The sequence below is a fragment of the Myxine glutinosa genome, unplaced genomic scaffold, assembly GCF_964187855.1.
Source record: "Myxine glutinosa unplaced genomic scaffold, kmMyxGlut1.1 SCAFFOLD_154, whole genome shotgun sequence".
Taxonomy (NCBI): domain Eukaryota; kingdom Metazoa; phylum Chordata; class Myxini; order Myxiniformes; family Myxinidae; genus Myxine; species Myxine glutinosa.
This window is the reverse complement of record NW_027616366.1, coordinates 576,465-603,524: the sequence shown is the minus strand read 5'-3', so window position 1 is coordinate 603,524 and position 27,060 is coordinate 576,465. Positions and strand designations below refer to the sequence as shown.

The 27,060-nt window shown below is 50.9% G+C and overlaps 1 protein-coding gene across 1 annotated transcript in view; it reads right to left on the bottom strand.

The window, feature by feature from the left end:
• The window catches only part of LOC144888934 (serine/threonine-protein kinase GA29083-like), a 91,789-nt gene that overhangs the window by 1,057 nt on the left and 63,672 nt on the right, over nucleotides 1-27,060 (bottom strand). The window contains exon 12 of the mRNA XM_078768707.1: nucleotides 432-503. Within this exon, the coding sequence (XP_078624833.1) occupies nucleotides 432-503 (72 nt within the window). The remainder of the gene's footprint in view (nucleotides 1-431; nucleotides 504-27,060) is intronic.

The window sequence follows — 27,060 nt, the reverse complement described above, 5'->3', positions numbered from 1 at the left end:
TGAGAGGTAGCCCAATCACGAACAGGTCTCCTGGATCCTGTGGAATACAAAGCTCTCAAAAGGTCTTCATTGGACAACAGACAGCATGTAGACTATGAGTTTAAGGAATTATTTGGAATGATGGAATCTGCAGCTCAGTTTGGAAGACAGCTTTGATATGTGATCCACGTCATGGCTGATGTTGAAGCCTATAAAGTCAAGAAACCGAACCACTTCCTGTGTTTGACCAGGAAAAAAGATCAGTTGGTTGTTTTTTTACAATCGTGCCGGAGTGACAGAGTGAAACTGAGATTTGTCAGAACTGAAAGAGATGGTCCAACAATCAGGATATCAAAATTCATGTTTACTAATTATTAACTTATTTAGCTACTCAGGTGAAAGTGGACTTGATAGACAGTGGATTTTCAGCAAAATGACGTCAGGAACCTCACCTCCTCCCACATACTCCAAAACGGAGGCGCAACGATTATCCATACGGATTCCCCAGTGGTAGATAATCTGGACTGAAGGGAAACAAGATAGTGGAGCATAAGTTAATATGGATTAAGAATCTTACCCAAAGTCAAATACCTTTGAACAACATGATCAACATGCACATTTTTTGTGATGTCAAGTAGTCAACAGGTGAGCCTCAACATAATCCCTTCACCATCACCATTCATGATCTTGTATGTAAACATTTATCTGGGTAGTGTGTGTACAAATCGCAATTCGTATCGAGTAGACTTAAGTTGAGGCAAACAACTGATCAGAATTCTTCTGAGAACATGACATTTGGCGAACACACAACTCAGATGCGGTTGGCTCAGTATATTTGATTTACAGTGTGTTGGAATCTCATTCTTGATTACACAAAAGCAAATGAACGTGAAACGCAAAGAGCTGATAAGAGGATCCGGTTTCCGGCAGCAGCTTCTCATCTTCTCTTCGCTTGTTTGGCTTCATGAAGCCTGGTGTTGGCTTCACTGTTAATGTTTCTGGCTGAAGATCTTCTGGTGTTGAATTTGAGCCCATATTGCACCCCTGAAATACCACCAGGTTGGTTTACTCAGCCCGTTATCTTTTAGACGTCGCAAAATGAGAACTGGCCTACTGGTAATTGATCAACGTGTGGCCCTGAATGGGTTTCGCGCTTATTTATCTTACGGGCCCCGCTGAACTCTACTGAACTCGAACCCGGCTCCCAGAGCCTACCTGCGGCCTCACTTGGCCGACAGACTACCAGTGGCAGAGTGCTCAACCAACCATACTCACGAACAGGCCACACGCCCAGCCATTCCACACACTAATGCACCCATCCAAGCAGTACTCTGCTACTTTCCGCACCACAGATGTCAATATCCACCAAATTTACCTACTCCCTCTGCCTACTTTTAACCTACTCTCCCCGGGTATTCGTGAAGGGATCCATCCTTCCCCCATCCATTCCTTCGCACCATGCACTCCACACCATTAATTCCACACACCTGTTTCCATACCAACATGCTCTCCACCTGCACACCATGCAAGCCAATGCACTCAATACACAATTACACACATCCACAATACACTTTACACACACTTTACACACACACACACACACACACACACACACACACACACACACACACACACACACACACACACACACACACACACACACTGCCTCTCAATACCTCATTTCATCCTCAACTTAAAGCTCATACACACAGCATCATTTAGCTAACTATTTCCCTTCTAATACTGGAGCTTCCCCATCATCCCATTAAACTATGCACATCCCTCGTCGTTATCATCCAACTACTCTACTCTACGTCCCCACTACAGGAACAATGTCACTACTTAAATCTCGAGACACCTATGGTCATTTTCTAGATTCTATCAATTATCCTAACCCTCCCTGGCTAGGATTTCACCGCCATACCCCATAAACCTATAGCTCCTTTGCCCAAAAAAAAATAATGGATGTGAGGGATGGTAGAGCTACCTTCCTTCTACATCACTATCGCCATTACTACCACTATTCATTCACTATCTTGAGCCTCTCGTGCGGGAATGCATTTCCACAGCTTGGCTTCGAAAAGCCGGCTATCCGTGAGGATGGTCTGGCTCCTGTTGGTTGGGTCCGTCCGGAATTTTAGACTCTGGGGAGGAGGCATACTCGGTCCGAGATTCCATGGTCCGTCTCGGCGTGGAGCCCTGCGGTCTCCGGCCCGATGACCCAACCTCACCCGGTCGGAACACCGCCCCCACCAGGGGGCGAAGGTCTGACCTGGCCCTTCTCCCCCGGAATCGCGCCATTCGCCGCTACGACGCGGCACCGACAATACAGGGCGGGACCCGGCACGAATCGTGCATGGCGCTCCGTGCAGGAGCGACGCGGCAACGATCCCCGCCGGCCCCCGCAGCACACAAAGAACACCACGCCCCGAGAGCTCGCGTCGGCTACACGTCAGCCTAACCGCTGCCCCGGTCAGCGTCGATGCTCCACTCGCATGCTCACACCACACGTTCCTCTTCTCACTGGCAAAATGCGGCGCTCCAACGCCTCTCATACAACCCATACACTCCGTCAATTCCACCACCGCACTCGTTCGTGCATACCCTTCCGTTCCACACTTCGTTAACACACATCCCCACGCACACCCTGGCGCTCTCACACTACTCGCACACCCCGTTACATCCTGTAACAATCATGGGTGTGCACTCCTTTGCTGCACACCCACCCACGGGTGGGCAATCCCCCGCTGCACACCCAATCATGCGCTCTGATGTGCATTCCCGCACACTCTCTACAACCAACTCAGGTGTGCATTCTCGCACACGCTCCTCATCCATCTCATACTCCGTGTCACACTCACTCCCACTTTCACACTCTGTCGTGCACTCACCCTTACTTCCACACTCGCGCTCCGGCGCCGTTCGCACACGCACGCCATTTCCACTCACACAGCGCACCACGGACTTTCCACAAACGCCCGGGTTACGCTGGGATCCCAAGCGCGTGAAAAAACTTTTCACGCCAAACACTCTCCCGCAAAATCTTTTTGTGCCATATACTACCCTACTCACCTTGGCGCTTCCTCTTCTTCGCTCCTGCACCACCTGCAAACTTTCCACTTGGTTATGCAGCACGACATCATGATGTGAATCCAAACTTTGCGCGCATTCCATCCTTTCCTTCAACGAGTGCTTTTCTAAGTCCGCCGTCTCTTCCAACCCCAATTTCCACTATTGCTTCGATTCCCTTTTCTTTATTCAGCTCGACGACCGCTGGCGCTAATAATATAAAATCTTTTAATTCGGCGGTCATCGGCTTCTCCAACCCCCGGGTCGCGATTTCTATCCTGGTCCACCTGGCTGTGCTTTGCTCCTCCTTGCTTTTCCCGTGCTCCTCAAGCCGCGCTACCCTGTCGCATACCGTTGTACCCTTCCTGCTCAACTCGCGGTCTTTGTCTCTCCCAATCTGTTTTATCTCATACGTGGCTTTGTCCCTCGCTAACCCCTCATTTATTTCCTGGGCTTTGCCATTTACGTCCTCCAATTGACCCTCAAATTTATTCTCTAATCCCCCCAATATGACTTCCCATCTCATTTCTCAACCCTCCATTTTGGTTTTCCATCTCATTTCTCAACCCTCCAATTTGGTTTCCCATCTCATTTCAGAACCCTCCAATTTGGTTTCCCAATTGCTCAATTTGGTTTCCCAACCCCATTTGCATGGCTGCCTGCAGCTGCGCAATGAGGTCCTGGATATTCATCCCTCCCACTTGCGCAGCGGGCGCGGCTCTCGTCGCCATGTGCGAGGCGCCGCCATTTTGTGCGCCTGCAATCCCCACTACCGCACCTTCTTCAATTCCCTCTTCCATTACTCCCACTTCTTCCCTGGGGTCCTGGGTTGACTCTAACCCTCCTCTACCCCCTCATTTCCCCCCACCGGCATCCGATCGCCTTGGTTATCCATGGCACGATTTAATTTGGATGTTGTAATAAAATTTCGGCCGCTCGAAAATCTGACCAAATTTTTCCACAGATAAGAAAATTTGGTTCAGGTCCAAATCCCACTCCTGACACCAATTGTTGCGGATCTCGGGCGTCGGCTCTCCCCTTATCAAGGGGGGGTTAATCCCCTTGTCCTTTTAGCTGGCCGTCCCGAGTCCTGGAAGTTATAACGTCCTTCCGGCGTGGCATTAGGTAGGGTTTGCTAGGCCTAGGGGTTCGCTGCTACCTAAGTACTAACGCCAGCCGGAAACGAGGGAATAACTCCCGCTCGAACCACGGATGTGATGGAAAATGCCGAGCGGATAGCAATCCGCGATCCGAGCTATTAACAAAGTGACTAAACCCGATTGTAGCGGTTCCTAATCGTGCCACAGGTACTCAATGGACAAAGGACGAATGCGATCGGATAAGAGAGCACACCAGAAAGTAGGAAGAACAAAGATGGGTTTATTAATTATTTACAAAGGAAAGAGGAAATGAAAGAATGTACAAGATAGGAAGAGGAAGAAGCAGGACACAGGGCAGTCTTAACCTAGGACCCCAGACAAACATACACACTCACACGGGGATTGTAGCTGGTGGATGGTCAGGTAGAGGGTCCGGTGATGGGGTCCAGGCTCCAGTCGGCTCCGGTCCAGCGGCGAAACCCAGCAGGCAGCTCCACGTATATTGGACGCGACTGGACAGTTATTGCAATGGGGGAAAGCTGGGATGCTGCGTAGGTAATATTTGTACGTAATATCTCCGTATCAGTTCTGTACGCACGCCTCCGACCAAGCTCTTGTGCACCGCGCGTTCTCCCGAGAAGTCCCGTTACAATGCGCGAATCGTTCCAGTTCTCGCAATCATGACAGTCCTCTGCGCAGTCCCGTTGTAATGCACGCTGCCAACCAAGTCCGTCAAAGGGCTTTTCGCTCGCCTTTTTGTAACTCTCGGCGCGATCACTCCGCGAGCCAAAAAGCCATGCCTGTCGGTGATGGTCCCTCAGCCCTGGTTGGCTGGTGCGGGCTTACAGGCCACGCCTTTGATGACTGGATGACGTGGCCACACCTTCTTCTTGCCGTTCCGCCCCCTTTCTCGGGCCTAATCGCGTGTCTTATGGCGTCGTTTGAGCGAGCTTCAGCTCAAGGCAGCGAACGCTGCTAACAAAGGCGCGTAATGGCGCTGCTTGGAGAGGGAGGTCGCAAAATGGACGAAATGAAATGGGCCTACTTCTTATTTGATTGACAACGCAGAGTCGACTATTGGGAACACGGCCTTATCTAAACACATAATAATGAAATAACTGAAAGTCCTATGGTGTCCTACGTGTTGCTGTGGCCTACCTATGGATGCTACTTTTTTTTCTTTTTTTTTTTTTTTGTATACAAGATCGAGGCTCGTGAAAGAGCTAACATTAATCACACAAAAAGACAAACCGACACACAAAACACAAAAAACAAGGGGAGCGGTAGACAAGATGGGAAGAGAGGGGGGAGGACACAAAAGAGAGGGGGAAGGACACAAACACAACATTTGAGACCAGGGACATCGGGAGGACTTGGGGGGAGGTGGGAGAGGATTAAAACATATGAACACTGCAAGGACTCTGGGGTGAATTACCGGGGGTAGAAAAGATCAAGGTTTTCGATGGGGGAAGATAAGAGATGGTGGTGAACAGCTGTTTTAAAGACCTGGAGGGAGGAGTGGGATTGAAGGGAGTGGGGGAGTTTGTTCCAGAGGCGGGAGAAAAGGGGAATGAAAGAGTGAAGGTGAGCAGAGAGCCTAGACTTTGGCAGTTTACCCAGAAGAAGGTTGCAGGCAGATCTTGTGCGACCTGAAGGAATATTGGGTGGACAGAGCACAGAGAGAGCTGGGGGAGCAAGGCCGGAGAGGAGTCGGTAGAAGACAGAAAGCCCACCAACCTGCCTGCGGTGAGTGAGTGAAAGGCCCTCGGCGTTGACTACATCGCAGGAGATTCCAATGATTCTGAAAGCTTTGGCCTCAACAGCGTGAAGCCGAGCAAGGTGTGAGGCAGGAGCACCAGCCCAGAGGGGGGAACAGTATTCCATTGAGCTGCGGATGAAAGCCTTGTATGTGGTGAGGAGCTCAGGTGTGCCAAGGAAGGACTTCGCACGACGGAGGATGCCCAGTCGGCGACTGGCTTTGGAGGCCAGCTTGGAAATGTGGTTTTCCCAAGAAAGATCATGGCAGATAGTGAGACCCAAAAGCTTGAGCGACAGAACTTCTTGGAGAGGATTGTTGAGAAAGTAGATAGGAGGGTTGTCCAGTCGGTCCTTTCGGAGAGACATTGTAAGAGTGTGAGATTTGTCAGGATTGAAAGACATGTTCCACTTATTTGACCAGTCTGTGATTTTGTCCAGGTCTGCAGAGAGTGAGGAGGCTGCAGACTGCCGATCTGAGGGATGAGGAATGGAGCGACAGAGAGTAGAGTCGTCAGCAAAGAGATAGAGAGGATTTTCAAGAGAGTCAGAGAGATCATTGATGAAGACCAGAAAAAGCACAGGGCCCAGAACACTACCTTGGGGAACTCCAGCCTGAACAGGAAGAGGAGATGAGAGAAACCCATTCAGGGCCACACGTTGACTACGACCAGAGAGGAAGTCCGCCAGCCATGCGTGGAGATTTCCATGGATACCAAAGGAGGAGAGTTTGGAGAGCAGAGCAGGGTGCCAGACCGTATCGAAGGCACGTGAAATGTCAAGGGAGACAGCTCTAATTTCCTGTTTGGCGTTGAGGACCTCCATCCACTGTTGAGAAAGCAGAAGCAGCATGTCCAGAGTAGAGTGACCAGGTCTGAAACCAAATTGATGATCAGAGATCAAGCCATTGGAGAAGAGGAAAGATTTAATATCTGAAGCAATGATGGATTCCATGACTTTGCTGATAATTGGGAGAAGGCTGATTGGTCTGTAGTTGCTGGGATCTGTTTTTGCACCTTTTTTGTGCAAAGCGGTGATGTTGGCTGATTTCCAAGCAGATGGCAGATGACCTTAAGCAAAAGAGAGGGTGAAGAAAACAGAAAGAGGGAGTGAAAGTGCAGAAGAACATGATTTTAGGACCCGTGGGCTGATGCCGTCAGGACCAGTTGCAGAATCAGAGTCGAGGGTTGCCAGAAACTTTTCCACCTTGTCAGGAGGAAAGGACACAGAGTCCAGGAGCAGCTGGGTACGACTGGGTACGGTGGGTACAGAGAGGGATGGGTTTGGGACACAAGATTTAGAGGCAAACACAGAGTTGAGGCATTCAGCTTTTTCACGTGCGGAGTCAGCCGTTAAGACGTTTGAGGTGAGGGAGGGGATGGAGGGGGAACAAACACCAGAAACAGATTTGACCAGACGCCACCAGGATTTGGAAGAGGGAGACAGATAAGAGAGTTCGGTCTTGAGAATGGTGAGATATTGTTTCCTGGCTCTCCTGCGGGTGGACACACACTTGTTTCGGGCTTTGTGAAAGGAAATGAGATTTCCTTCCGTTGGATTTGCTTTCCAGGAGACGAAAGCAAGTTGTTTCAGGGCAACAGCCTCACCACAAGATTCCGTGTACCATGGACGGGAGGAAGGGTATGACAACTGAAGACGAGATGGTATAAATCTGTGCATGAGAGAGAGCAATTTACTTTGAAAGAATTCCCAGGATGAGTTGATGTCAGAGGCGGTAGAGATGGGAGACCAGTCCAGATGATTGATGGCTGCTTGAAGACCGTGCCAGTTGGCCTGAGTGAAATGCCAGACTCGTCGACGCTGAGGAGGCTCTCTGAGAATGGTCAGAGAGATGTCCACTTTGACAAGCACATAATCAGATGAGCCGATTGGAGCAGAAGAAGAGCAGCAGACATTTTCAGGGAAGTTTGTCATAACCAAATCCAGAAGAGAAGATGCTCCGTTGACTGAGATCCGGGTCGGGAAATTGACAGATTGTGTCAGTCCCAGTGAGTCGCAGAAGTCCTTTGCTGAAGAGCCATGGCTGGTGAGAGAGGTACCCACACCCAGCCAACTGGCATGGTGACAATTGAAATCACCACATATGAGGAAGAGAGAGTTGGGATGGGTAGATAGAAGTTGGTCCATATTATCAGACAGTGAGATGTAGATGGAGTCATCGCTGATTGGTGGACGGTACAACACACATATGAACAAAAAGTGGGAGCGAAGGGGAAGCCGTAGCCAAAGGTATTCCTGGGGGTGAGGTGGAGAGAGGGCAGTGGAGGGCGAGTGAGGAAGAGAGTTTTTTATAAAGATAGCAACCCCACCTCCAGGACGAGGCTCAGGTCTATCATACCGGAGGAGGGAGTAACCTGGGAGAGATACCAAGGCATCAGAGACATCATGAAGGAGGAAAGTTTCTGTTAAGCAGATCACATCTGGTTTGTCAGAAGCAACCTGTATGGAGAGGTCAGTCAAGTTTGAGCGAAGGCCCCGGATGTTTGAGGTCCATACCGTTAATGAAGAGGAAGGGGGAGCATCGGGTCCAGAACAGGGGGGGGAGGGGTAGGGTAAGATGTGGAAGAGGAGGAAGAGGTAGGGAGAGCTGTTGAAGGTGTGTCAGAGATTTCAGAAAACTTGGAGAAAGGGAAGAATGGGGCGGACAAAAGGTTTGATGGAGATTGGGTGAGGCACAGTGAGGTGTTATTTGAGGAGGGGGAAGAGCAAGGCAGAACGTTTGGGGAGATGAAGGTGAAAGTTGGAAGGAGGAAGTAGCTGGGAGGATGCTTTGAGGAGGAGGGGTGAGAGGGGAGTCTAGGAGGGGAGGAGCGAGGGAGAGTCTCGGAGGGGAGGGGTGTGGGGGGGGTTTAGGAGGGAGGGGAGGGAAGGGGCAAGGGGGGAGATTTGAAAGGGATGGGTGATGGGGAGGATTTGGAGGGGAGGGGTGAGATTGGATTTTGAAAAGTGTACGATTCATGGGAAACGAACATTTTTTGCAAAATGAGTTTGAGACCTTCGAGTCAAAAATACGTTTGAGGACACTGGAGGAGGGATGGAGTTCTGGATAGTTTAGGGAATGTAGAAAGGAGGAACTGTAAGAGATGGTATTATATATATTTTTTGGAATGAATAGATTTGGTGAGCAAGACGAAAGCATCCTTTTGTAGGAAAAGAAGAAAAGGGTGTTATAATATATGAGAGAAAATAGTTGTTCAGGGGAGAGATTATACATTTCTAACCGCGTGATCGCGAACGAAGAACGAACGAACAAAAAGAACAAATAAAGGAATAAGACCTGGGAAGGAAATAGTTTTTTTGGGGTTTTTTTTTTGTTTGTTTGTTTTTGTGAGTACAGATATTAAACAAGGAGGTACGGGGTGAACAACTGGGACGAAACAGTGAACGAAAATAATTTCAGCGCATTCGACGAATCGCTGAGAGAAAAACAAACCACAAGGTCGGAGACGGTACGGTAGTCCAAGCCTACGAGTACTAGGCCGCAGAATACTCGATACCATTAACCGACGATTGTGTATACATGTACGAAAAATTAGCACCGAAGATTTTCCAAAAGATACGCTATAGGTACATACACCGAAAGATAGATACAGTCTCGACAAAAACACGATTGAGAAATATCACTTAGCTTCGAAAGCGTGAGCGCATGGAGCAGCTTCGAAAAGACGTGACCTCGCCGTGATCTCGACGAGACTTTAACCTTTAATGATGAGAATTATTTACAAGTATTTACACAGGTGTGGGTTCTAAAACCGCAACAATATATATATATTATATATGTATGTATGTATGTATGTATGTATGTATGTATGTATGTATGTATGTATGTATGTATGTATGTATGTATGTATGTATGTATGTATGTATGTATATATATATATATATATATATATATATATATATATATATATATATATATATATATATATATACAGTCATCCTTCGCTATATCGCGGTTCACTTTTCGCGGCTTCGGTACATGGCGGGTTTTTCTCGCTAGTATATGTAAAATTATATCGCCGATTTTTCGCTATATCGCGGGATTTTGCGGTATAAATGTATTTTTATATACTATTATTTTAAATATTTTTGTGGTAAAATAAGCATTTACTAGCCTAAAAAATTAAAAAACGTAAAAAAATAAGAAAAATACAGTAATTAAAACATATTACAAGAAATAAAATACTGTACATAGTGTACAGTAGAACAGTAGACAAAGAGACAAAGAGTCGTGCGTATGGAAAACGCAGATGCAGCAGCTTCCATTTGCGCTAGTTACCCACGTAATGGGTAACTGTAATGCTCTTTCTGGCTGTGCAGTACATTCATCATCGTCATCACCTTCATCGTCATCAGTACTGCACAGCTAATTCATCATCATCTTCATCACGCAAGTTGTAGTATTGAAGAGCCGGGGCTCTTGCTTGATACGGACGAAATGACGGGCAAGACACAAACTCGTCCGAGAAGATATTTATTCTCAAAACCAACTCGGGAACACTGAAAAGCCCATTTATCGGGCTGCATTATAAAGCACAACCAGAAACCGAAAGCCACGCCTCTCAAGCGTGGCGTGCTTCGGCGGTCACGTGATCAACAGGTGTAGCTGATTATACCCGCACGCGCCGAACGCTTTGGCGGTCACGTGACCAGCCACTCTGGCACCGGGGATCCCCGCCGGTGACGTCACCGGCTGGAGCAAGGAGATTCTGATGCTGGTCTTGCTTGGGGAACCCATGCGTCGCTACAGTATCTTCAATCGTGAGTACCCATTAGAATTTTATATGTTGTTAAAATTACGTATGTTTAAGAGTGTAAAAAGTGTTTAAGAGTATAGGAAGTGTTTATAAGAGTATGGGAAAGGTTAATAAGAGTGTGAGAAAGGTTAATAAGAGTGTGGGAAAGGTTAATAAGAGTGTGGGGAGGGTCATAAAGCTTTAAAATATATATAAATAATAAAATTAAAATATGGTCGCTACTTCGCGGATTTTCGTCTATCGCGGGGGGTTCTGGAACGTAACCCCCGCGATAAACGAGGGATCACTGTATATATATATATGTATGTATATATATATATATATATGTATATGTATATATATATATATATATATATATATATATATATATATATATATATATATGTATAATTATATATATATATGTATAATTATATATATATATATATATATATATATATATATATATAATTATATATATATATATATATATATATATATATACATGTATAATTATATATATATATATATATATATATATATATATATATATATATATATATATATATATATATATATATATATATATATATATATATATATATATATATATATATATATATATATATATATATATGTGTATGTATTTCTTAGGCTACGGTGCCGGCTTAGGATCCTAGGATCCTGGGTTCGAATCCCGGTCGATCGCTGAATTAACGCCAGGGGGGTTGACTCAGCCTGTCATCCTTCCGAGGTCGGCTAATTGAGTACCAGTTCACTGGTAATTCCCTGTTTGTCGTTAAAGGCGGCAAAAAGGGTTGGCGTCAGGAAGGGCATCCGGCCGTAAAACATTGCTTCAAAAAGGGGACCAAAAAACAACAACAACCACGGTTCCCGAAAAAGGCCAACCCCCGCTTTGCGGGGAAAAATGGCCTCTAAAGGTGGTTATTGAAGGAGCTCGGGCTCCCACGTCGATCGGAAGAATGGACGCGACAAAAAGCTGGAATTCGTCCGAGTTGCTATATTCAAACAAAACACTCAGGTACTCTGAAAAGCCCGTTTATCGGGCAGCAATATATATACACACATTATCCCGGAGCATTTGCCCAGGAAAGGCGAGAGGGGGCGTGGCCGAGCGTCCTGGCTGGGGCCTGGCAAGTTGAGGGCGAGCCTGCCCGGGCGTCCTGGACGAGCCCGGCATGGTGATCGCTCCGCATCCTTGATAGGTGCAAGGCGATTGTGAAAACCCAGCGGTAGCCGCTACACACGTCCCCCCAGAATCGACTTGCACCGGCAGGGTCAATTTGAGGGGGGTCCTGATGACCCGGCCGAAGCGACCCCTGGCGGGTCGTGGGGGGGGGGGGGCTGGTGTGGTGGTGGGCGGTCGAGTGGGGGGCACCGTGGACGGGGGGCGGCGCCCTCGCCACGGCGGAAGGGCCACCCGTGGTGATTGGTCGACGTCCACGTGCGCCGGCTTGAGGCGGTCCACCGCAATCCGGTCCGACCTGCCGCCGATGTCGATGACGAACGACTTGTCGTCCCGTCGCAGGACCCGGAAGGGCCCGTCGTACGGCGGCCGGAGTGGCCCCCGATGTGCGTCGTGACGCACAAAAACATACTCCGCTGTGCAAAGTGCTGGGGGGACGTAGGACTGGGGGTCACCGTGGTGGGATGTTGGCATGGGGGCAAACTGTCGGGCGGCCTCCTGGAGGTCCGAGCGCTGGTGAGCTGCGGACCAGGGACTGGTAGCGTCGGGCACGAATTCGCCCGGGATGCGTAGCGCCTGGCCGTAGACAAGCTCGGCGGTGGATGCCTGGAGGTCCTCCTTGGGGGCCGTGCGGAGGCCCAAAAGGACCCACGGCAGCCGGTCGGCCCAACCGCCGTCTTGAAGGCCGGCCATGAGCGCGGCCTTCATGGAGCGGTGGAATCGCTCGCACAACCCGTTTGCTTGGGGGTGGTAGACCGTAGTACGGTGGAGCTTGACCCCAAGGTTGCGGGCGACCGCGCCCCACAGCTCGGAGGTGAACTGTGGTCCGCGGTCTGACGAGATGTCCGCCGGTGCGCCGAAGCGGGCGACCCAGGTGGCGATGAAAGCCTGCGCCACGTCGGCGGTGGTGGTGGAGACGAGGGGAACGGCCTCCGGCCACCTGGTGGTCCTGTCCACCATGGTGAGCAGGTGTGTGAACCCCCATGACGGGGGGGGGGGGCCACCAGATCCACGTTGACGTGGTCGAAACGTCGTTCGGGCACGGTGAAAGGTGCCAGCGGGGCCTGGGTGTGTCGGTGGACCTTGGCCCGTTGGCAGGCTGTGCAGGTGCTGGTCCAATCGCGGACGTCCCGACGAAGGCGGTGCCAGACGAATCGCGCCGACACCAGCTTCTGGGAAGCTTTCCGGCCCGGGTGGGAAAGGCCGTGGAGGGAGGCGAAGATGCGGCGTTGCCAGGTGACGGGCACGATGGGGCGAGGCTGGCCTTGGGAGACGTCGCAGAGCAGGACAGTGTCCACGAAGGGGATGTCGGCCAGGCGGAGGCCCGTGTCCGCCGCCCGGAGGGCTTGCACCATGGTGTCGGTGGTTTGGTCCGCCGCCATAAGCGCGAAGTCCACGCCCAGGTGGACCGCGTTCGCGCTGGCCCGGGGAAAGACAGTCGGCCATGGCGTTGTTTTTGCCGGCGACGTGCCGGATGTCTGTGGTAAACTCCGACACGGCGGAGAGGTGGCGCTGTTGGCGGGCCGACCACGGCTCCGTGACCTTGGCCATTGCGTAAACTAACGGCTTGTGGTCGACGAACGCCGTGAAAGGTCGGCCCTCCAGGAGGTGGCGGAAATGGCGGACGGCCAGGTGTAGACCGAGGAGCTCACGGTCAAACGTGCTGTATTTGAGCTCGTTCGGCCGGAGCTGCCGGCTGAAAAAAGCGAGTGGCTGCCAAACCCCGTTCACCCATTGCTCATGTATGGCGCCCACCGCGTAGTCGGAGGCATCCGTGGTGAGGGCGATGGGAGCATCGAGCACCGGGTGAGCGAGCAGTGTTGCGTCGGCGAGGGCCCGCTTTGAGCTTTGGAAGGCCGCGTCCATTGCTGCGGACCAGGCGATGTCGTGCTTGGCCGGCTTGCCCCGGAGGGCTTCGTAGAGGGGCCGCATGAGTTGAGCAGCGCGGGGCACGAAGCGGTGATAAAAATTCACCATTCCCAGGAATTCCTGCAGGGCCTTTATGGTGCGGGGACGCGGGAACGTGGTGATGGCCTCGACCTTGGTTGGCAGCGGCACGGCCCTGTTCTTGGTGATGTGGTGGCCCAAAAAATCAATGGCCGTCGTGCCGAAGTGGCATTTTGGCCGGGTTGACGATGAGGCCGTGCTCGCTGAGGCGCCCGAACAGTGTTCGGACGTGGAGGAGGTGCTCGGCCCGGGAAGTGCTGGCGACGAGGATGTCGTCCAGGTAAACGAAAAGGAACGGCAGGTCACGCAGCACGCCGTCCATCAAGCGCTGGAACGCCTGAGCCGCGTTCTTGAGACCAAACGGCATCTGTAAGAATTCGAATAAGCCGAACGGCGTGATGACTGCCGTTTTAGGGATGTCGGCCGCCCTGACAGGTACCTGGTGATATCCCCGTATGAGATCAATTTTCGAAAAAATGACCCGTCCCGCCAGACGGGCGGAGAAGTCTTGGATGTGCGGGATCGGATACCTGTCGGGGGTGGTAGCGTCGTTAAGGTGGCGGTAGTCGCCACATGGGCGCCAGCCGCCCCCTGGCTTTGGGACGATGTGTAGTGGCGAAGCCCACGCGCTATCGGAGCGCCGCACGATGCCGAGATGTTCTAAAGCGTCGAACTCGGCTTTGGCCATGGCGAGCTTGGCTGGGTCGAGGCAGCGGGCTCTGGCGTAGACCGGCGGGCCCGTGGTTGGTATGTGGTGCTCGATCCCATGCCGTACTGCGACGGCCGAAAACGTCGGCCTCGTGAGGGCCGGGAACTCCGTGAGCAGGCGAGCAAACTCGTTCGCCGCCGGGAGGGCGCATGCCAGCTCGGTCGGCGCGGAGCTGCTCATTGTGCATACCAGAGAGCTGAAGGTTTCGGCGTTGATTAAACGACGCCATTGGACGTCCACCAACAGTCCGTGTGCGCAGAGGAAGTCGGCGCCTAGCAGAGCCATGGGCACGTTTGCGGTTACAAACGTCCAAGCAAAGCGTTGGCCGCCGAAGCAGAGGGTGACGTTGCGTGGGCCGAAGGTGCGGATGGCCGATCCGTTGGCCGCAACCAAGGAGGGGCCACAAACTGCGGACTGCCTGTCCTGGTCAGAGGCGGGTATGATGCTCAGTTGGGTGCCGGTGTCGCACAGGAAGCGCTGTCCGGACGCTTTATCCGTGATGAACAGTAAGTTAGCCGGGTGGCCGGCGCTCATGGCTGGTAATGAACGCCGGCCCGGCCGTTTCCCGGCCTGCTGAAGGTGCACGGGGGTCGGCATGTCCGGGCCTTCTGTCCGAACCTGGCATGATAGTAACACCACGCTTGGTCAGGTGGAGGCCCCGGTCGTCGTGCTGGAGGTGGTCGGCTCGGTGTAGCGGCCGCCAATTGCGTCGGCAGTTCGGTCGTCGACCGTGCCGGGTGCTCGGGCGCCATGGGTGTTGCGTCGGACGGCGGTGGGCCCCAGGTCGCTGCTGTGATGCGCTGGCCTGCGGCAGAGATCTTGTCGGCTTCCCTGGCAAGGGCACGGGGATCCGTGATCGTCGTGCTTGCCAGGGCGAGGCGTACCGGGCTAGGCAGCTGACGGAGGAACAGCTCCCGGCACAGGAATGCCGGAGAGTGCTCGCCGAGCAGCGAAAGCATGTAGTCCATTCGCTCGGAAGGGCGCGTGTCGCCGAGCTCGGGCAGGTCGAGCAGGCGCCGTGCGCGTTCCGCCGATGGGAGGGCGAACGCGTCGAGGAGGAGCTTTTTAATCGTGCCGTATTTGTCAGCGGCTGGCGGGCTCTCGAGGAGGCTCAGGGTGCGGGCCGCGGTGGCTGAACCGAGCGCTGCTACCACATGGTGGAAGCGGGTGTCGTCGGCCGTGATGCCTCGCAAGGCGAACAGGGAGTCCGCCTGTGCGAACCAAACCGCCGCGTGAGCCTCCCAGAAGGTAGGCAGTTTAAGGGCCACTGCCGTGTCCATGTCAGTAGGTCACCAATGAAGGAGCTCGGGCTCCCACGTCGATCGGAAGAATGGACGCGACAAAAAGCTGGAATTCGTCCGAGTTGCTTTATTCAAACAAAACACTCAGGTACTCTGAAAAGCCCGTTTATCGGGCAGCAATATATATTGTTGCGGATATGAGGACTGTATTTTTTTATTGTGTGCTTTATTATTATTATTGTTTATTCTGCGCCTCCTGCCTCCGGAGTTGTGTTAAGATAAAAAGGGTGTCTCGGTAGTTATTCCATAAACACCACATTGCAGGACACGATAAAACCCTTGTTCAGTAGCTTATATCTTATTATGTGTTTTAGGGTAAGGCCTTGTCTTCCATTAGAATGACACTCCATTGCACCGAGTGAAATAAGAGTAGATTCCCTTCATTCCCATTCCCAAAAACCTCCATTTCCCCTTTCGTCATTGCCAGGCCTCAATTGCCATTGCCAATTACCTCCCCTCCAATTGCCGCCATTGACCACGAGGCAGGGTCGGAGAAGAAGGGCGTGTCTCCACCTCGTCATAGAGGGGAGGAGTGAGCCAGCCCCGAACAACCAACTGAGCACGAGGGGTTTGGTTTGAGAGGGCGGAGGCAGAGCGATCGGGGAGGTTCGCAAAGGTTCAAGGGTGGGGCTATATATAACCCATGAGAGACGCCCCCAAGAGAGATGCGCTTTTACTGAGACAAGGAGATGAGTCTGAAAAGAGAGGTCCATGACAAGAGCTGAGTTGGTCGTCAGGGGTGGTCAGTGGTTGCGTTGAGTGGTTGCGTTGGTTGCGTTGAGTTGTCGGTGGAGAAAGAGTGGTTGGACAAAAGAAAGAGAGAGGAGAGAACCCGTCACGCCAGACCCCCCACCAGCGCGTCGGCTCCGACCGTGATCCGACCCGTGATCCAACCCGTGATCCCGCGCACATGACAGGATCGGCGGCATCAGCGGCCGTCGAGGTCCAGCCCGACGTCCCGTGCGGGATCAAGCTCCAGCCAGCTCCGTGCCGTCCTCCCCCTCCAGCCACACACCTCCTTCCAGCCAATCCACTCTGCAATTCCCCGTGTGAGTCGTCTTTGTTTGTTCTGTCCTGGGTAGTAACTAAGTCTGTATAAGCTAGTAATTTTCACTGTCACCTGCGTCACCTGCGTCTCATGTCCCCTGGAAATAATCGTGACTGCTCTTTTTGCTTATGTGTGTAAATAGTAATAAATCCCGTTACTCTTCTGTACGTCTGCTTCCTCTTTGCATTCGGTCGCTTTAGAGTTTTCCAGATTGAGTAGCTGTGGCGCGATACGGCCAACGTTGGGTGAATCGGGTTTAGTGGGGAACAACTGTTCGGCCGCGGTTATACCTTCGCTCGGTAAAATAACATCTAATCCGCGGACCGTAACAAATTGGTGTCGGGGAGTGAGATACGAGGCCCGAAGCGCGCTTAACGCGCTCAAAATTACGAGCTGCTGAAACTTTGTGTTTTAAAGCAAAACCCGAATTTTGAAATCGCGCCATGGCTGGTCAAGGCGACGGGATGCCGGTGGGAGAGATAAGCGGGGTGGAATCGACCCAGGACCTCGGGGAAATGTATGTGGAGGAAAGGGAGGAGGAGAACATAGGAAATGTGGTTGAGGGGGTATCAGGCGCACAAAATGGCGCTCTCGCGCACGAGGTCACGGGCGCGCAAAATGGCGCCTCGCACATGGCCACGGCGCCCGCGACCGCAGCAGCGCCGCTGGTGGATTCGAACCTTTTTTTCCTGCAAATGGGGGCCTATATGGACAAAATGAGGGACGAAGCGAGGGCTGATCGTGAAAAAATGGAAAACAAAATGTTGGGGGTAATGAGGGACGAAGCGAGGGCTCAGAGTGAGCGATTGGAAGCCAAAATGGGTGAGCAAATAAGGAACAAAGCGAGGGCTCAGAGTGAGCAAATGGGGGCAATGAGGGACGAATTGGGGGGCAAAATGGGCGAAATGGGGGGCGAAATGGGGGGCGAAATGGGGGGCAAAATGTGAGAAATGGGGGAACGGCTAGAAGCTAAATTTGAGGGGTTAGACAACGGGATAAAAGAGGTAAAGAATGGGTTAACGGGGGTGGAAAATAGAATGGCTGCCCATGAGAATCAGTTAGAGGGGGTGAAAAATGGGTTAATGGGGTTAGAAAATAGGATGGAAGACAAATTGCGGGAAATAGGGGAGCAATCCGCCCGGGAAATCGAACAGATGGGGAACCAGATAGAGGAGGTGAAAATCGGGTTAGAAAGTAAATTGGATGCTCAGAGGGATGAATTGGGACAGATGAGGGTGGCATCTACAAAAGAGATGTAGGAGATAAAAGAGGAGATACGACGAGGTGTAAGTGAGGAGGTCTCGGGGGTACGCAAGGAGGTAAAGCGAGGTGAAAAGCGTATAGAGAAAGAGGTGAGAAATGGGACGGCAAAGTTACAAGGGGGCATAGAGGACCTGACGGAGGAGGTGGAACAGCTGACGGTGGGACAGTCGGGGTTAGTGGAGCAGGTTCAATGGAACACTGCGGTACTAGGAAGGTTAAAAGCGACACAAAATGACATTAAAAATGACTTAATAGCGACACAGAGGCAATGTCAGATGGTACGTGAGGGACTGACAACGAGGTTGGACGAGGTGACAGAGATAATGGAGACGAAGGACCGGCAGGTGAGGACGCACATAGAGACAGTCAAGATAGCCTTAGAGGACGAACTTGAGGAGACGCACCGGGAAATAAAAGAGGTGAAGCAAAAATTAGAGGAAGTGTAAGAAGAGGTGAGTGAAACTAAGAAGGAACGGACAGAAACTAAGAGAGAAATACAGGAGGAGGTGATGGAATATGTACAAGGTCGGTGCTCAACTCATAATGGTGTGCTCACTAACCAAATAAAGAGTTTGCAGGTGGCGAAGGAGGTGCAGAGACGAGGTGCCAAGGTGAGTGGCGATATATTCAGAAATGTACATGATGTGAGGGGAGCTTCAGTCGGCTTGGGAGTTGATTTGGATCCGGGTGTTCGTGAGAGGCCGTTGGTGAAGTGTGCGACAGGTACGGTGTGCGAAGGAGGTGTGCGACAATGTCCGACTCTGGGGTGTGTGAGGAAAAAGTGCGCGCCAAGGAGTGAGTGTGCTGTCGAGAGCGAGTCGGTCGTAGCGCGTGTGCGAGGGAGCACATGGAAGCGCGGTGTGATGAGTGTTACGGAGGAAGTAACGAGAGAGTGTGCGCAAGATGATGCGCGAGAAAGGTGTGTAACGGACAGGTGCATGGGGAAAGAGTGCGCTGTCAAGAGTAAGGGAGAATGCATGCCTGTGATGAGTGTTACAGAGGATGTAACGGGAGTGTGCGCGCAAGAGGGTGCGTGAGAAAGGTGTGTAACGGACAGGTGCATGGGGAAAGAGTGCGCTGTCAAGAGTAAGGGAGAATGCACGCCGGTGGTGAGTGTTACAGAGGGTGTAACGGGAGAGTGTGCACAAGAGTGTGCGCGAGGAAGGTGTGTAACGGACGGGTGCATGAAGAAAGAGTGCGCTGTCGAGAGTAAGTGTGAGTGCGCTGTCCAGAGTGGAGGTGAGAGTAGTAAGAGTGACATGGAGCGTGAGTTGGTTGTGACAGGTGAGAGAGGATGTACACCTGGAATGGAAGGATGCACACCTGGAATGGTAGAGCGTGTGTGGGAATGCACACTTGAGTTGGTAGTGAGGCACGTGGTTGGGTGTGCGAGTGAGAGCACACCTGTGATTGTCACAGAGGAGGTGACCGAGGAGGGGGCGCGAAGAGGTGTGTTGGTGAGGTGTGCGAACGACAAATGTGTGCCAAGGTGTTCGGTGGTCAGGTGTGCGACCAAGTCTGTGAGCGGAATGAGTGTACCTGGGTGTGTAAGAGAAGGTGCAATGACGAGGAGCATGGGAACAGCTGGATGTATGAGCAAGGAACGGGCTGCTGGGTGTAAGCATGCAGGTGAGGCATCGACGGTAACCGGGTTAGAGGTTAGAGCGACTTGTAGCCGAATCGGGCCCTCGGTGCGTGCCGGGTTTCGCGTGCCGCGAGGACCAGCGGGGATCCGAACCACGGCGGGTTCGAAAGGACCGCCGTACGGGATCCACGCTGGGCCGCGCTTGGAACGGCCGCGTCCGTGCTCTGCTAGGCGGAACGGGCAGCCCGATAGGAAGGGTCGTCATGGCGACCCCTTTTTGTTGAAGCGTTCCGGCAGGTCGAGATCGGGACATTGGATGGCTCCGTGCCGAGGTGGTGCGTGGGATCTCGGCCCGGGTAAGCCCCCGTCCCTGCACCGAATGCGGGACGTATCCAGCCGCTGGCACAAAACAACCCGCATTCATTGCTCGGCTTTACGAAGCCGAGCTCTGGAAGTGAATTGGCGCACCGAGAGGCACTAGTAAGTAGACTGTGATGACGAGGATAGTGGTCTGGACCCGAAATTAGAAAAAACAAAATTTGATGATTGGCAAAGGATTGGCAAGAGTGATGATTGGCAATGGTACAGTGATTGGCAGATGATTGGCAAATTTTTGATTTGTTGAAATTGGACGAGCAAAATTTATAGTAAGAGATGCCCCATGTGATGGGATGGCCAATCCACCATCCCTCACAGCAGGGGCGGCAAAGGAGCACTAGTTATGGGGTTTATGGCAGTGAAAACTAGCCCGGGTGGGTTAGGATATATCGTGTGTAGGGATCTAGAGAAATGACCTTAGGTAACGTTAAGGTTTAGTTAGTGACTGATACCTGTAGTGGGGACGCAGGTAGATTAGAGTGGATGATAATGACGTGGGAGCGCAATAGTTTAAAGGGGCGACTGGGAAGCGCAAGTTTCAGAGGGGAGTAGTTAGATGAGATGATGCCGAGTGTTGGAGATGTATAGAAGTGTATTGTGAAAAGTGTGTAAGGAACAGGTGTGATTGCACAGGTGTGCAACTGAACAGGTGTATGGAGCAGTGTATGAGTGAGTGATAGTGATGTGAGTTGTATTGACCAAATGGTCCAGGAAGAGAAGGAGGGTGCAGGTGGCACCAGGTGTGATTGCACAGGTGTGCAACAACAGGTGTATGGAGAATGGTTGTGTGGAATACATGGAGTGTGGAATACATGGAGTATTGGAATAAATGGAGTATTGGAATGGATGGTCGTGGAGTGAGTATGGTGGAAACTATGGAGTGGAGTGGATGGTGCGAAGGTGTGAATGGGGGAAGAGTGGACCCCCATCACGAATACCCGGGGCGGGTTGTGTAAGTGTTAGGTAGAGGGTATAGGTAAATTGTGGTTGGATATTGGCATCTGTGGTGCGGGTGGAAGAATGATGTTTGGATGGGTGCATTAGTGTTGTGGAAATGGCTGGGCATGTAGCCTGTTAGTGTGTGTAGTTGGTTTGGGCACTCCACCACTGTGAGGATGTCGGCCAGGTGAGGCCGCAGGTGGGCTCTGGGAGCCGGTAGTTGTGGATGGGGCCCGAGGATCCGGAGGACGGACCCGGGTAGCCCAGTGCCAGAGGGCACCAAGGGGTGACAGAGCCAGGAGGGGCCTTCCCCAGTTAGTTCGGTTAGGGTGAGGAGCTAGGTAAGCTCGGGTGGCAACTGCAGTGGTGGAGGTGTGCAGGTGGGTCGACCTGCTGGGAGAGCGACACGTCACAGCCCAGAAATTGTGCAAGGGCACCGGGAGATGAATCGGGGGAGTGAGACCCCAAATTGAGAAGCACCACAGTTTGGTCAATGGGAATTGGTTTTTAGAACCCATAGTGTAAGTTGGCCAATGGATTGGCAGGGAAAGACCCCGGGTAGTGTAAAGTGTGTTAAAGTCATTTAGAGGATAGTTAGGATTAGGAAGTCTCCTCACACCATCTACATGCACTCACCTGAGATGACGTACCTCCACACCATGCCATGTTTTGATTATTTTTTATTGTGCAGATGTTTGGAATGTGAGACGCATCATGACGTGGGTGTGACATTGTGCTTGATGTTCCATCTCTTCCTCCTTATGAGGATTGATGACGAATTGGGTGATGGCAAATTTTGAAGTAGAGGGATTGTGGGAACGAATTTGGTATAGAGGAAAAATGGGGAGACGAGACATTAGCGACGAATTTGTAAATGTGTAGATTTTGTAAATATGGGGTAAGGGCAAGGGTAGTGGAGGTGACAGGGGGGGTGACGTACGGTAGGGACGAGCTTTCTCATTTCGCTCTCCGTACGCATTTCGCCTTGCATTGCCTTATTGATGTGTACCCTTGTGACCTTACCCCTCGCTCATCTGTCTGTCCCCCCTTTTGTCTCCCACATGAGGACCTGTGCGCCATTGGCCGCCGAGGGGAGCGTGTGTGAGTCCTCCATTGTGTGCCTGGAACCCCCAGAACCAGCTGCCTGCATCGATGCACCACATTATGGACCACATGTCTGTGGCCGAGCACCACTTATGGACCCCATGGGTTGGGGCATGGCCCCTCTGCTGGAACCGGCCATGAGGGCCCGAAATCTTGCTGGCGGACCTTGGCCACAGGGCACCGATGCCCCACAGGTGAACCACACGTAGTCGGCCCTGTGGGCCATAAATAAAGAAAAATAAAACGGACACGTTAGGTGCATTTTATTATTGCAAATAGGCCGCCAGCAAAGGAAAAAGACAACATCTGGAAGAAAATAATAATAGCCAGCAGAGGGAGCCGAAGAGCAAGAGACCACCTGCAGGGTTAGGGGTTGTTGATTTTATTTTATTTATTGAACATTGTTGAACTGTGGTGACTGCACCGATTGGTGCTTGAGGGTGTGTTGGTGCATTATAGGTGCTTTCATGGTGCGTCGATGCAGAGCAGACTGTCTCCCCCCCAGAAAGAACAATCACAGGTCCTGGGTTAGTTTTGTAAATAAAAGTAGTGTCAATTGTAAATAATGCTCCCCACCGTCAGTGTGTAGTTTGAAGACCATTCCGCAATTCGGTTAACTGTGGGCGTGAGTCTGTTAGGCAGGGTGCAATGGAGCAGCGGGACACATTTATTTATGTTTTAAAACTGTCGCACTCAGGGTCAGGTTAAAAGTAGAGGGAACTACACCTACGTGTCACACTAAATAAAAGTTGTAGGCCCGGGACGTGCCTAAGAGGAGGAGGGTGCAGTGTTGCGGATATGAGGACTGTATTTTTTTATTGTGTGCTTTATTATTACTAGGGCATGCCCGTACTATATCTATATCTAAAATTATATCCCCCCCTCTATTTACATGAAATGGTTTGGTCCATGAAATGTTTTGGTCCATTCGCAACGCAAAGCGAACGGCGAACGCTTTACATGAAATGGTTTGGTTCATGAAATGTTTTGGTCCATTCGCAACGCCAAAGCGAACGGCGAACGGCTTGCGAGTACAGTGACAATCCCCCCCCCCCCCTCTATTTACATGAAACATGACATGAAATTTGTCCGTTTAATTAGTTTTAAAACAGTTTAACGCCAACATATGGCATGCACTTACCCGTACGATCCGAAATGGCGCACGCTCTCACAGGAGCTCCGGAAGGTCGTATATCGCAGTTACGATGAATCGCAAATTCGTTTTTATTAGTTTTATTATTAGTTTTAAAACATAGTTTAACGCCAACATAGCGCCAACATAGTTTGCAAACGTGAAATAAATGAATACGCTCTCAAATGTGCCATCCGAGGCAGAGTGTGTCCGCCACGTTCGGCACACGCGATAGCTCGCTGCTCTCTGATTGGTTGAATCGTTTTTTGGACATAGCTCGGTAAGTAATTGTCCGATTAATATGAAACCTTGAAAAGGCACATCCTCGGGTCCCCAGCAATATACCTGGCAAGTTTAAAGTATATCGGACCCGTGGTTGTCGAGAAACAGCGGTCACAGACAAACAAACGTACAAACGTACAAACAAACACACAGAGATTACTGGAATTATAGATAGATTATTGTTTATTCTGCGCCTCCTGCCTCCGGAGTTGTGTAAAGATAAAAAGGGCGTCTCGGTAGTTATTCCATAAACACCACATTGCAGGACACGATAAAACCCTTGTTCAGTAGCTTATATCTTATTATGTGTTTTAGGGTAAGGCCTTGTCTTCCATTAGAATGACACTCCATTGCACCGAGTGAAATAAGAGTAGATTCCCTTCATTCCCATTCCCAAAAACCTCCATTTCCCCTTTCGTCATTGCCAGGCCTCAATTGCCATTTCCAATTACCTCCCCTCCAATTGCCGCCATTGACCACGAGGCAGGGTCGGAGAAGAAGGGCGTGTCTCCACCTCGTCATAGAGGGGAGGAGTGAGCCAGCCCCGAACAACCAACCGAGCACGAGGGGTTTGGTTTGAGAGGGCGGAGGAAGAGCGATCGGGGAGGTTCGCAAAGGTTCAAGGGTGGGGCTATATATAACCCATGAGAGACGCCCCCAAGAGAGATGCGCTTTTACTGAGACAAGGAGATGAGTCTGAAAAGAGAGGTCCATGACAAGAGCTGAGTTGGTCGTCAGGGGTGGTCAGTGGTTGCGTTGAGTGGTTGCGTTGGTTGCGTTGCGTTGTCGGTGGAGAAAGAGTGGTTGGACAAAAGAAAGAGAGATGCGCTTTTACTGAGACAAGGAGATGAGTCTGAAACGAGAGGTCCATGACAAGAGCTGAGTTGGTCATCAGGGGTGGTCAGTGGTTGCGTTGAGTGGTTGCGTTGGTTGCATTGAGTTGTCGGTGGAGAAAGAGTGGTTGGACAAAAGAAAGAGAGAGGAGAGAACCCATCACGCCAGACCCCCCACCAGCGTGTCAGCTCCGACCGTGATCCGACCCGTGATCCCGCGCACACTACAGGATCGGTGGCATCAGCGGCCGTCGAGGTCCAGCCCGACATCCCGTGCGGGATCAAGCTCCAGCCAGCTCCGTGCCGTCCTCCCCCTCCAGCCACACACCTCCTTCCAGCCAATCCACTCTGCAATTCCCCGTGTGAGTCGTCTTTGTTTGTTCTGTCCTGGGTAGTAACTAAGTCTGTATAAGCTAGTAATTTTCACTGTGTCACCTGCGTCTCATGTCCCCTGTAAATAATCGTGACTGCTCTTTTTGCTTATGTGTGTAAATAGTAATAAATCCCGTTACTCTTCTGTACGTCTTCTTCCTCTTTGCATTCGGTCGCTTTAGAGTTTTCCAGATTGAGTAGCTGTGGCGTGATACGGCCAACGTTGGGTGAATCGGGTTTAGTGGGGAACAACTGTTCGGCCGCGGTTATACCTCCGCTCGGTAAAATAACATCTAATCCGCGGACCGTAACAATATACACACATTATCCTGGAGCGTTTGCCCAGGAAAGGCGAGAGGGGGCGTGGCCGAGCGTCCTGGCTGCGGCCTGGCAAGTTGAGGGCGAGCCTGCCCGGGCATCCCGACAAGTTGAGCGCGGGCCTGCCCAGGCGTCATGGACGAGCCCGGCATGGTGATCGCTCCGTGTCCTTGATAGGTGCAAGGCGATTGTGAAAACCCAGCGGTAGCCGCTACAGTATATATATATATATATAAAACACCACCGTTTAGAGGCCATTTTTCCCCGCAAAGCGGGGGTTGGCCGTTTTCGGGGACCGTGGTTGTTTTTTTGGTCCCCTTTTGGAAGCAATGTTTTACGGCCAGATGCCCTTCCTGTCGCCAACCCTGTTTGTCGCCTTTTTACGACACACAGGGAATTACCAGTGAACTGGTACTCAATTAGCCAACCTCGGAAGGATGACAGGCTGAGTCAACCCCCCTGGCGTTAATTCAGCGATCGACCGGGATTCGAACCCAGGATCTTTGGATCCTAAGCTGGCACCCTAGCCGCTAGCCCAACACCAGGCTAATATATATATATATAAATAGTAGAGGAAATGAGCCTGAAAAATTCATTTTGAAAATCATTTCATGTTAAAAGCAGGCATCCACTGGAAACAGGTAGGGAATGGGGTGGTGCATCGGGGGAGGGTGGATGCCAGCTGAGATTTTCCCGAAAAGGGTCATTTTTAACCCTTTTTTTGCTAAATCAGTATTTCCGAAGTGTTGAAAAAGAGAAGAGATGTTTGTAACAATATCCCATTTATTTGCCCAGCCATTTTACTCTACATGGGGTTTTTATACATCATTTTGTTGCTGATATTGCCTACAAAATGCATCTCAGCATTTAAAATATATATATATATATATATAATTAAGGGGTTACCATGGTTACAGTGGGGGTCAAAGGTCGACCTAAGGCAAAAATATATAATTTCCTCACACTTTCTAATAGATAGGCAAAATGCCATATAAAACTAAATTTACTGGTTCTAATTGCTTTTATTTATCAATCCTCACATAGAAGAGCAGTTTTTAGTGAGGGAAGATTGATGTAATACCCCTCTGGGCAATTAGTGAAGGGTGAAAATTAACCTTTTCTTCAAAAATACATAGAAATTGTGAAAATAACCTCTGTTTTGTATTTACCGGTACATGGAATTGTTAAGTGTGATGTTATAGCATACAGTATGCATTGGAAAATGTCTCCAAACCACCATGGTCAAGATTCCTAGTATTGTTTGAGACTTTATTCTGTTTGCCAACAACCCACGGATAACATAGTTTGAACCGGGGCTCCGACTACCTACACATCTTCATCATCATCCTGTGAATTGGTGCATGATCCCCTACAAGTGCAAGCACTAATGCAGGTCTTTTGTCCTGCACGGAAACAGCCGCATCTTTTTCCACAACCAGATGTGCAAAAGCAGCTCACAAGCTCCTTGCAAGCTTTTGGAAGAGGGCTCAGGGTCATCAAATTGGGAACGAGGTTTCCACTGCTATCATTCTTCCATCCACTGGTTGTTGGATCAGGCAGATCTTGCACTGGGCTTAGTGACTCCTTCCAGACAAGGCATTGGTAGTTTGCTCGACGAATATGCATTTCCAGTGCATCCTTGGAGGGGGGAAGAGCATCAAGCGAACGCTTTCCTTGAAGGAACATTTCTCGGCGAACTTGATCAATTGCCGTAAGAGGGGTGGTTTTTAGGTACAGTTTGCACACAAACTTCTCAGCGTCTTGGATCAATTGGTCACTGATGTTTTTAGACCCCATCTTCTGGAGGCATGCTGACTCTTCAGTGAACACTTTCAACGCAGTCTTCTTCCCTATACCGGCGAACTGGCTGACTGTCACAACCTGTTAGTGCATGGAATGCAATAATTGTCTGAATTTGGTCTTCTGGTCGTGAGATCTGATGGTTGGGGATGAAGGGACGTTTGGATTTCAATCCTGAACTG